The following is a 12,093-nucleotide window of genomic DNA, read 5'->3' on the forward strand; positions in this document are numbered from 1 at the left end:
GGTGACCTCAAGCGGCGTGCGCCATACTGCAGATTTCGAGTTTAGAGCCTCAGCGTGAGGAAGCCATCGCTATCATTGCTACGGCAATGGGCGTTCAAGGTTCAAGGCGTGTGTGTGTGTGTGTGTGTGTGTGTGTGTGTGTGTGTGTGTGCACATGCGTGTACTTTCGGGTGTTTGCATGTGTATTTTGTATGTATAGTATGATGTTTCGTGCACTCGTATGTTTGTGTATGCAGTAGTATCATGATTTTTGTGTATGCAGTAGTATCATGATGCTAGAGTTATGTTGTGCTACATGTAGAGTGACACTGTGTTTACCATGAGTGTGCTTAGGTCTAGAACTACCAAACACTTATTCTGTGTACGGTGCTATGGGATTATAATGCACTGGGGAAAGTTGGGAATGGCCACTACATACAACTGGACTATTTGCTTACCTTCATGAGCTGCAGAAATCCATGAAGTTGTCTTTTAGCACCGGCTTCGAATTGTGTTGAAGTATGATCTGTTAGATCTACCTTGCATGGATGATCTGCTAGATCTACCTTGGATGAATGATCTGCTAGATCTACCTTGGATGAATGATCTGCTAGATCTACCTTGGATGAATGATCTGCTAGATCTACCTTGGATGAATGATCTGCTAGATCTACCTTGGATGAATGATCTGCTAGATCTACCTTGGATGAATGATCTGCTAGATCTACCTTGGATGAATGATCTGCTAGATCTACCTTGGATGAATGATCTGCTAGATCTACCTTGGATGAATGATCTGCTAGATCTACCTTGGATGAATGATCTGTATCGTCACATTGTGTTCCATACGCTGACATGTGCACACACATACATAAACAGTACACATACGATTAAGATAGAGAATGAGGTCCGCTTGGAATTCTAAATAAGCAGTACCACATTGGAGCAAGGCACATACCTAAACACACACGCACCCTCCTCCCCCCCCCCTCACACACACACACACACACACACACACGCATGGGTGCGGGTATGCACAGAGGATACGTAAAAAAAACAGGCACTGCACTGGTTGCAAAACACAAGTTCTCAACTCAGCACCTGGGGCTGCTTTCCCGGCACCGTGTCCACTTGATTATTGTGTTTTGGCATCATTCCCAACCTCTCCTGTCATTCTGTGTTCTGCTTTTCGTGTCTTTCTCAGTATGTCAACAAGCGGGTGAGACAGTGTACGAGGACAACACACTCTACACAGACACTGCTGCAGATGTGATCATTGTGGTGGACGAGAGTGACAGCATGAGCACCGAACACTCCTGGCTGCCCGGCATGGTGGAGACGCTCGAGGACAACCTGCTGCGTGATGGCATCGGAACAAACGCCGGGTTACGCAACCACTACGCTCTGGTGGGCTTCGGCAGGAATGTCACCAACCCAAGAGCCAGAATACTTCGTGATAGTAGAGGCGTAGGGTATTTACCCTTTGAAGGCTATGTGTATGTCAACGACCTGCTTGAAAGTGGCTCCGACGGACGAATCGAAGATGGCTATCAGGCTATTATTCATGCATTGGATAACCTACAGCACAGAGGCTCCTCATCGGTCGCACTCAACATCATTCTGGTAACTGACGAGGATCGTGACATACTAGCGGAGGCAGCATCGCTCACCCGTGATCTAGTTAAGCAGCGCATCCTGGCCGAAGGCGCCGCTCTGAACGTGGTCATTGACAATGACTTCCAGGCCTACAACAACTCCAGGGCCCTGGGAGTGGACAGCTTTGGCATGGCCTACCTAGAACAGGGCAATGCTTTCCAGCAGACAAAGGAGAACATCAGAATAGGAGCCGGCTATCGCAGCACTCGACAAGATTACACCGAACTGGCGTTGGAAACTGGCGGTGCCGCGTGGGACATCCGATTGCTGCGAGAGGGTGGAGATTTCACGCAGCTGCAGTTCACCGAAGCATTCACGCGGGTCAAAACCGCCGAGATCCGACAGCGCACCACTGTGTGTCGGCGGTGCGAATGCGGTGAGGACGGAAGGTGGTCTTGTCGGGTGGATGAGGATCAGGAGAAGTGTCGATGCAGAGTAAAATACAGACAGGTAAGCTCACAACAATGCTCACAAGCTACCCCAATCCAAGAGCATAGCATTGCGAGTCTTTGACGTTTTTTTGTTCGACATGGCATCACTGGACAGCTGTCTAGGCTATGGTGCTGTTGCTGGGAATTTCACGCACATCGCACACTCACCAGACCGCACGGGATCCTAACGGTGATCATGCCAGTGTAATTGAAAAGAAATGAGGTTGTTGATAATGCAAACGTTAGGTGTCAGCACCAGGAATTTCGGTTCAAAAGACAATACATGTGCAGATGTGGAGGGGGAATCTGGGTGTGACATTATGCTTTGGGTGTTACAGTAGGCTGATGAATCGTTCAAAATTGAGCAATGGAGAATCCTGTGTGAGGAACTGTGCGTTTTCAGGTAATTCGCTAACGGGGACATGGTTTACACACTGCTTACTAGTATACAGACAATCACAGATACGTGAACAACAAGCACAGGGCCATGTGGCTAAACCCTTGCAAAAGTGCTCGATGCCACGAAGGCAGAGCCGAAAACACAAGTTAGCAATGGAACTAAGCTGTCCTAACTTGTGTGAACGTCAAGCAGCGTTTGAACGAAACGTCCATGACTGTGTGCTTGGCACAATCATGTTTTGCCATTGTCGTTTTGTTCTGCAGGACCGAGCCCAGGAGCTAGAGTGCATCCTGAGTAAGTACAGTACATGCGTTGCATCATAGCTTGAGCATGCAGTCACCCACCATGCTACGCAGTGTACACGCAATACAGGCAGCACGCCACTCATGCATGGCCTCTCTTACAGTGATTATAGTCACTGATATGGGGTGGGTGTGTTGGTAGTGGGTGGAGTGTGTATGCATGTGCGTGGAGGGGGGGGGGGGGGGGGGTGTTGTAAGTCCTGGAACATTTCCAGACCTTCAGACAAATACATACAGTACATGTGTCACTGTGTCTTATCCCCAATAGTCTTCTGTGCAGAACATTGGGTATTTCAATTGTAGAAAATGTGCTAGACGTGGTTAAAACTGTACCATATACTCGCCCCCGGGCACGTATAGTGTGTTTACAGTTACTAAAGCAAGCAAGGCTGAACTCACAAACATATCATTGTTTAATCATAGCTATAAGGAGTGCAATTCTGGACGAAAACTACTATACTATAAACTACAGCCGGTGCTGTGGTGTTTAGTGATGTCTGGGTACTCCTGATTACTAGTGGTGTTTAGTGATGTCTGGGTACTCCTGATTACTAGTGGTGTTTAGTGATGTCTGGGTACTCCTGATTACTACCTCAAAGTACTTGAAGTATACATTTTAAAGTTAGTATCTCCACGTCCACTGCTCGTATCATTTTTGTTTCACAACCATCTGCAATGTTTGTTACTGCAGCGGTTGACCTGCCACAGTGTCCGCCGGAGACAATCTATGAGGATCCAGATCCCAGCTGTCCAGTGGAATGCGTGTCGAACGTGAACTGCAGCCGAGGAGAGACCTGCTGCCGAAAGGGCTGCTCGAGCACCTGCGAAGATGCATGTAAGTGACATGGCGCTGCGCCCTTTGGCATTGCAGGCCCGGCAGAACTGGTCCGGTTGGCCAGGCCAGGTCCGGTTGGACCAACCTTTTGCTCACCAAAGTGTGTGTACTGCTGAGAAAGTAATGTGCATACCCGTCATGTGCACAACGTATGAAAGGCTAGGATGGTCGGACCGATCTAAAACTTCTTCTGGCAGTCCTGCATTGCCCGATGCAGAATGATTTGACTTACACTATACTATTACCATTTGGTCGAGTTATGTCTTGCCAGCATCATTGAGTCATTGCCGATAGTCTTCAGGATTTATATACTTAAGAGAGCATGTCTGAGAATACCAAAGTATGCGTGCAAGTGGATCTCTCCGATTTCGCTCAAAATTTGCAGGTAGGTTGCCTTTGGGGTGTGGGTCGACTGTGCAAAGCCCTTGAAAAAGTTTCTGAAGGGAACCTTGAAATTTGCATACCCCTCAAAAATGGCCGAAATATCACATTATTTATGGGTCTAGAAACGAGTCACGCCACAGCGTATACGAACAAGCTATGAACAAAACTCCATCAAGCCAACATTGCCTCACCTTAGAAGAGTTCCTGGAGCAGTACCGCTTAGCCACGCCAGCATCCCAGAAGACGAGGTCCATCACCCCCTGACGCCACAAATGATCGTCTTGAAAATAGCCAATTTACAAGCGCTGGCAAAACAGCCAGCTACGTCCTCAATTGGCCAGAACTATACACCGGCAGATAGTAGAACACCTCTTCTAGCGCTGAGGACATGTCCCCCATCTTCCTTTTGGGGTTTTATTGAAATAAACATTTTTGAATTTTTCCACTCGACCATGCTGAAATACGGCCAAAGTCATACCTGCGCAGGAAAGCTCGCCCCGTCGCGACGTCTCCTCAGCAATTTCTACTCCAACACTACTCCCAAGGCCGCAGAACAAAGTGTAGTTTTGACTCTGACAAGGAAAAGCAGCGGTGATCACTTGTCACTCCAAACGACAAGCTTCTCCTTGCGCCACCAATAATTTTTTGTGCGACTGTTGATGCAAAAGTGACTGAAGGCCTGAGCGCAGTTTTTGAATTTTATTGCAAGATGAACGGTGAAATCACGTGCCTTGTGACGTAAGAATGCCAAGTCGCGTGGCCCACGGCTCACGAGATTTCAGAGTCACCTTCGTCAAGTGGGCTTGTTACTCGCCTTGAACGCCCGTTGGTCTGGAAGTCATCCCACTTGTGTTGTTACTGCGCTCAAGAACACGCTGGGAGTGTTGTAGGCCTACGAACCGGGACTTTCCCTGACCATGTAGATTATTGTAGGTCGAAGACCAGTGAAATGATGTTGAAATCACATTCTTTATGACGTAAGAAATCTCACATGCAGTTCACGCGACAAGTGCGTGCAGTCAGTGCTACTCGCGTGCCAGTCAACACAGGGACCGAGCTATCCGCTTTTGTCGAGCATCGACATGAAAACAAGGGACTTTTACTGTTGGACTATGTTCGGGATTGCAGGAGGTAAGTGTGAAAGACGAATAACTCTCCATGCTGTACGGGGCATATTTCAACGGCTTGCTGCCATTGCAACACTCCTAGGACAGTTTGTTGGGGTACTCAGCAGTTCAAGCAGGAAATGAAGCTCATCTTACCTCTGCCATCATGGTCTGTTCCGAGTAGCGTTCCGGGCACTTTCACGATCGTTGGCCGCGTATCGTGATGCAGGAAGCGTCATCCTACGTCACAGAGCACGCGATCTCACCGTGCATCTTGCAATAAAATTCAAAAACTGCGCTCAGGCCTTCAGTCACTTTTGCATCAACAGTCGCACAAAAAATTATTGGTGGCGCAAGGAGAAGCTTGTCGTTTGGAGTGACAAGTGATCACCGCTGCTTTTCCTTGTCAGAGTCAACACTATACTTTGTTCTGCGGCCTTGGGAGTAGTGTTGGAGTAGAAATTGCTGAGGAGACGTCGCGGAGGGGCGAGCTTTCCTGCGCAGGTATGACTTTGGCCGTATTTCAGCATGGTCGAGTGGAAAAATTCAAAAAAGTTTATTTCAATAAAACCCCAAAAGGAAGATGGGAGACATGTCCTCAGCGCTAGAAGAGGTGTTCTACTATCTGCCGGTGTATAGTTCTGGCCAATTGAGGACGTAGCTGGCTGTTTTGCCAGCGCTTGTAAATTGGCTATTTTCAAGACGATCATTTGTGGCGTCAGGGGGTGATGGACCTCGTCTTCTGGGATGCTGGCGTGGCTAAGCGGTACTGCTCCAGGAACTCTTCTAAGGTGAGGCAATGTTGGCTTGATGGAGTTTTGTTCATAGCTTGTTCGTATACGCTGTGGCGTGACTCGTTTCTAGACCCATAAATAATGTGATATTTCGGCCATTTTTGAGGGTATGCAAATTTCAAGGTTCCCTTCAGAAACTTTTTCAAGGGCTTTGCACAGTCGACCCACACCCCAAAGGCAACCTACCTGCAAATTTTGAGCGAAATCGGAGAGATCCACTTGCACACATACTTTGGTATTCTCAGACATGCTCTCTTAAAACAGTTTTACTGAGTTGTGCAAGTGAAATGCAGAGACCGTCAATCCACTTGTAAGTGTAATTTGCAGTGGTAACAATCACTATGTGAACAGTATGTAGCTTGCACGATGTGGGTGCCGATAATCACTATCGTGTGTATGTGTGCACCTGTGTGCGTATGCAACTGTTACGTGTGTGTGTATGCGAGACAAGAGAGAGTCTGTGCATACATTAGTTCATGTGTTAATGCGGCTGCCGGAAGATACCGGTAGCTATAGGCATGGACACCTGTGCTACGTGACTTGACTATACTGTGCATGTGTGTGTGTGTGTGTGTGTGTGTGTGTGTGTGTGTGTGTGTGTGTGTGTGTGTGTATGTGTGTGTGTATGTATGTGTGTGTGTGTGTGTGTGTGTGTGTGTGTGTGTGTGTGTGTGTGTGTGTGTGTGTGTTCATGCATCTGGGCTTCATCGTCTAGTCGACTGCTCACTTTACGACGTAGAGTATCGTTTGACACCATTCGCCAGCGACATAGCCGCCGACATAATCATGGTTGTTGATGAGTCCAACAGTATGGAACAGGCTCATCGTTGGCTCAGGAGCATGGTGCATGATCTGGATGACAGACTCCGGGAATCTGGCATCGGCACAGGACGACTGAACAACCACTACATGCTCGTGGGATTCGGTCATGCATACCCGCATCACTCGGCTCATCCGTTTGCCGTGAATGGCAGAAGAGATGTGACGGATGCGAATGTGGACGCTCTGCTCAGGCAGCTCCATGCCGACGATAATGGGTATATCGAGGACGGCTATGAAGCGTTGATATACGCCATAGATAACCTGCCCATACGCCGTGGTAATGACCGCGTGCCTGTCAACATCATATTCGTAAGCGATGAGGACCGGGATCTAGTCAACGTCACCTACGGTAGCCGCCTGACAGAGGAGCTGGTGAGAGAACGGCTTGCGAGAGAGCGTGCCACACTCAACATGGTCCTGGATCAGACATTCTTCACAGCTAGTGATCCGCTGGGCGACCGTACGATCGGCATGGACAATCAACGCACTGCCTATCTCAGCAGGGAAGGCGGTAAATTCACGCGCACCAACATCGGTACCGGCATCAGCTACGCATATAACGCCACGAGGGAACAGTACACCGAGCTTGCGTGGCAGCTGAACGGAGCTGTCTGGGACATCAGCCAGCTGAAGAAGGGCGGTGACCTAACTGCTGCCTTCACGCAAGCCTTCGTCCACGTCAAGACACAGGAGGTGCGACGACAGCTGAGTACATGCCAGCGTTGTGACTGTGCACGGTCACTCTTTTGGAATTGTCAGCCGGATACCAATCAGGAACGTTGCCAGTGCAATGTTGCAGGCAAGGTAAGACTAAGACAAAGTCAGTATTGATGCATGCAAGTCTCATTCAGTGACCAAGTGCCTACTCTGAATCTGGCTTTTGGGAATCCACAATGTAAATGGTTTGAACCATTAATTCCGCTGGGGTGCATTTTTAAATACTCCGACATTTGTCATGCCGACGTGCAGATAACTGTGTATGTGTGTGTGTGTGTGTGTGTGTGCACGCACGCTATCTGCACATGTGTGTGTATGTCTGTGTGTGTGTGTCTGTGTGTGCTTTTGAATTTGTGCTTTTGTGCGGCCCAGAGATGGAACAATCAACTTGGTCTGTGCATCGGGTAACAATATTCGCCACAGCGATTGACAACTCAGAAAGCTTCCAAACACCTCTCTTCCCGCCACATTTCCTTCCCAATTCCTTGCAGCTGGCACCCAGACAGTGCATATGTCTGGTGTTTAGAAAAACCCGTGGCCGAACCAGAAGGGTTCAAGTCAGCACGGTGTGCAAATACGAGATGAAAATACAATACACCTTACATCACTACACTATAATACTAGCGCCAGCTTTTCACCATGCACGTTCTATGTTTGTCCGTAACGCGACGCCACATCGACCAGAAGGTTCACTGTGCTGCTTAGCGAGTCATCATACCCAGCGATCAGCATAAAAAAAACTGAAGTCCCATGATGCACGCAGCATTAATGTATACATATTTCCGGTCGAGATGATACAGGTCTTACAGCGAAAACCCAATACCGGCTCTGCTTTATTCAACACACAACACTATTACCTGAAGACATTTTTTTGATTAAAATTAAACTGATAGACAGCTCGCAGAGGTCAGAAAACAGCACATAACTGGTGCTGTTTTATATCGGGTGTGAGAACCATTTGAATGCCAGGGCTATATCTCGGCTTTACACGTACCTATCTCTTCATAGTGTGCAACATACCTTTCTTTTCTTATTCATGGCAACAGGATTTCGATTACTTGAAGTGGCGTTTCTGGCCGGTGAATGCCTACTTTTTGTTCTTTTTGTTCTTTTCTTCCTCTTTATTTTTCCCGCACGCGTATCACACCACACACTCCGGCATGCATTGGCTGTTGGTAACCACCCAGGAGAATGAAAGAAAGTCAGGTGTCTGAGAAAGAGAAGAAAGATGGGTACGATCATAATCGGCGGGAATCAAACCAGCAACCTCTCGATTGGAAATCGCTGAACATACCACTGCACCATATGGGACACACGCACACACCCACACACACCCACACACACACACCTCAGACCTCAGACATGCCCAGATGATAGCGAACAGCTATGTTAGACATAGCAACTTGCGCACGCGCACACACACACACACACACACACCACACATAGACACACAAACACACACCACACATAGACACACAAACACACACACACACACAGGCACACACGCATGCACACACATGCATGAACACATGATTGTGTGCGTGCGTGTGTGTGTCATGCTTTTGTCCACTGGTACACTGAACAGTTGGATATCTAGCCTCTCAACTATACTGAATGACTACCAGTTTTAGCCATCACAGTGACATTGTGATACCACGAGTGGCTGATACACCATCGATGAGAGACTGAGCATCCAGGCATGGAAAGAACGTTTATGAGAACGTAGCTGACTTGATCGGATGGTGCAATGAATGATGCAAAATATGCAAGGTTTGAACGTTGTGGACAACTCACCTTGATGGCGCCGGGTCAGCGGACTAGTGACTGGTCACTGAGACGACCTCCAGGTTTTTCGATGTAACAGCCAAAGAAATCATGATCCATATTATTGCCGAGACGCTATCTCAAAACTGGCCAGGCCCGAACCTGGCCCACTTTTTGTCATGCCGGACGTTTGGTCACACTGTCATGTCACCAACTCGTGCACTATCTTGCCTGTTTCATACAGTCTTGTCGGTTTGTTTCCCACCATCTTGAGAAGATATGCCAAATCGCACCGAGTGATGATAATTATTACTGTTATGACATCACATTTCAAATTTGTGAAGATAATAATTCATCAATAATTATTATGCTGACTCCAGAATCCCAGTGACCAATAGCCATTGGCGGACTATGCTCGGCCAATCGTCAAATTATGCTTTTGATTATGCCACAATTATGCCAACAAATATGCTGAATTATGCTGAATTATGCTCGGTTCCACTATGTATTCACGCTGTACATAGAGGATTGAGAAACCACGCATACACACACGGCCATGCCCTAAGCATAATTTTTGTCTAAACCGAAAGATTATGCCGACATATACACGTTGGAATCCGTATAATATAATATGCCGGAGCATACTGGTATTAGTTTAGTCCCACAACCTGCGATAAAATGATCCGCTGTAGCACCTACTCCACTTTTATGTTTATGTATCTATGTCATTCGGATCTTCCCAAGTTGTACAATGTACTGTTGAGATACCGAATTCAAATAAATCAATACCATACCATACCATACCATAATATTTTGACGAAATCCCAAGATTATGCCAAATATTACGCCGGCATAATCCGCCAAGGGCTATGACAAGGAGTAGTAACTGGGGTATTTAAAAAAAAACATCTGCAGGCTTTCTGACAAAGCTGTATTATGCCCCTAAGCATAATTTTTTGTCTAAACCGAAAGATTATGCCGACCTTTAATACACGTTGCAACGTTGGAATCCGTATATTATGCCGGAGCATTATTTTTTGACGAAATCCCAAGATAATACATGTATATCTAATATTGACTGAGTACGAGGTCAATATAGGAAATAAAAGCCGAGTAAAAGACCGAGGCGAAGCCGAGGTCTTTTACGAGGTTTTTATTTCCTATACTGACCAAGTACGAAGTCAATATTAGATGTATCACGACAAACAGTCCGTATTTCAAATTCCAGAACGATAACCTCATGAATCCCGGTTTTATGATTGCACAACCGTTGCACCACCACCTACTCATGCAGTGACAATGCTGCACTAGGCACCGTTCAACTGCGCAACCCCTAAGCAGTCAAATATAAGCAGTCAATATAGCCCTAAGGAGTGAAATATGCAGGAATATTTGACTGCTTAGGTATGTCAAAAATCTATGTGAGTCAATACTAAGGGAGTGATAAGCCAAAATATTATGCCGCGGCATAATCCGCCAAGGTCTAGTGACCAATCATGTACATGTATGATGATTGTGATGTAGATCTACAATCATTAGACAGTAGATCTACAAAGTTAGTTTAAAAACTTTTTAGATCTACTTACATTCACGGTAGACCTACATGTAGATTGTGGCATGAAAAATTGGCAGACTCTGCTCGAAAACCAGTGAAAATGGCAGAACCATACCGTGAAGCCTAATGGCAGTCACTTCAGGGCCTTTAATTCTGCTCCATTTCTTTATCCACACGCCAAATTCTGCTAATTTTCTGCAGTTATTATCCGCCATGCATGAGCTACCTATAATTATGTAGTATACACACGAAAGGCACAATGTAGGCTTTGACGGATTATGCTAATATTTTCGTGAAGTTATGCTTTTCGCATTGCTGAAAAAATTGCAGAATTATGCTATTTTTATGCTAAAAGTTCTCATATTATGCCGCATTATGCTCACATATGCTGCTAATGCATAATGGTTCTGTGCAAAATAACAGGGGAATTTTTTTGTGGAGGGTGTTGTACTGTAGTAGCAAAAGTTCAACGGGGTCAACGCACCGTCCGACCTAGCTACGACCATCAGTGATTGTAGTGGACTGGACATGTTATCAAGGGAGTCGTAAGCCTACAACTTCCTAGTGCATCTACTTGTACTTGTACTTGTAGAACATGTCCAACTGTATGGAATTTGATGCGAACAGGCGGATTATTACAATTTTATGCGATTTGTATGCAATTTGCCTCGAATTATGCGATTATTCGATTTTGGTAGGAATTATGCGAAAAATTATGCCAGCATAATCCGTCAAGGCCTAGCACAAAGGAGTTTTACAGAGTTGTCGCAACTAGGCCTTGACGGATTATGCTAATATTTTCGTGAAATTATGCTTTTCGCATTGCTGGGAAAATTGCAGAATTATGCCATTTTTATGCTAAAAGTTATCATATTATGCCACATTATGCTCATATATGCTGCTGATGTACATGTACATGTACATGTATATGATGGTTCTGTGCAAAATACCAGGGGAATTGTTTTGTAGAGGGCGTTATACTGTAGTAGCAAAAGTTTAACGGGGTCAACTCACCGTCTGACCTAGCTACGACCGTCACTGATTGTAGTGGACTGGACATGTTATCAAGGGAGTCGTAAACCTACGACTTCCTGGTGCATCTACTTGTACTTGTACTTGTAGAACATGTATAACTGTATGGAATTTGATGCGAACAGGCGGATTATTACAATTTATGCAGCTTGCCTCAAATTATGCGATTATTCGATTTTGGTAGAAATTATGCGAAAAATTATGCTAGCATAATCCGTCAAGGCCTAGTCGCAACTCGGAGTTTCTTGCTCAATGCAATCATCAGGCGACTATGTAGTATACATAATAACTCAATCTGCGTACATAATTATAGTAT

General features: G+C 46.1%; 1 protein-coding gene across 1 annotated transcript in view; it reads left to right on the plus strand.

The window, feature by feature from the left end:
- LOC135809858 (uncharacterized) overlaps positions 1–8,584 on the plus strand; it is a 10,843-nt gene extending 2,259 nt beyond the window's left edge. The window contains exons 2-6 of the mRNA XM_065323298.1: positions 1,184–2,085; positions 2,730–2,760; positions 3,460–3,603; positions 6,603–7,513; positions 7,799–8,584. Of these exons, the coding sequence (XP_065179370.1) occupies positions 1,279–2,085; positions 2,730–2,760; positions 3,460–3,603; positions 6,603–7,513; positions 7,799–7,834 (1,929 nt within the window). The 5' untranslated portion in view covers positions 1,184–1,278 and the 3' untranslated portion in view covers positions 7,835–8,584. The remainder of the gene's footprint in view (positions 1–1,183; positions 2,086–2,729; positions 2,761–3,459; positions 3,604–6,602; positions 7,514–7,798) is intronic.
- The last annotated feature ends 3,509 nt before the right edge of the window (positions 8,585–12,093 follow it).

This window comes from Sycon ciliatum, chromosome 2 (assembly GCF_964019385.1).
Source record: "Sycon ciliatum chromosome 2, ocSycCili1.1, whole genome shotgun sequence".
Lineage (NCBI taxonomy): Eukaryota > Metazoa > Porifera > Calcarea > Leucosolenida > Sycettidae > Sycon > Sycon ciliatum.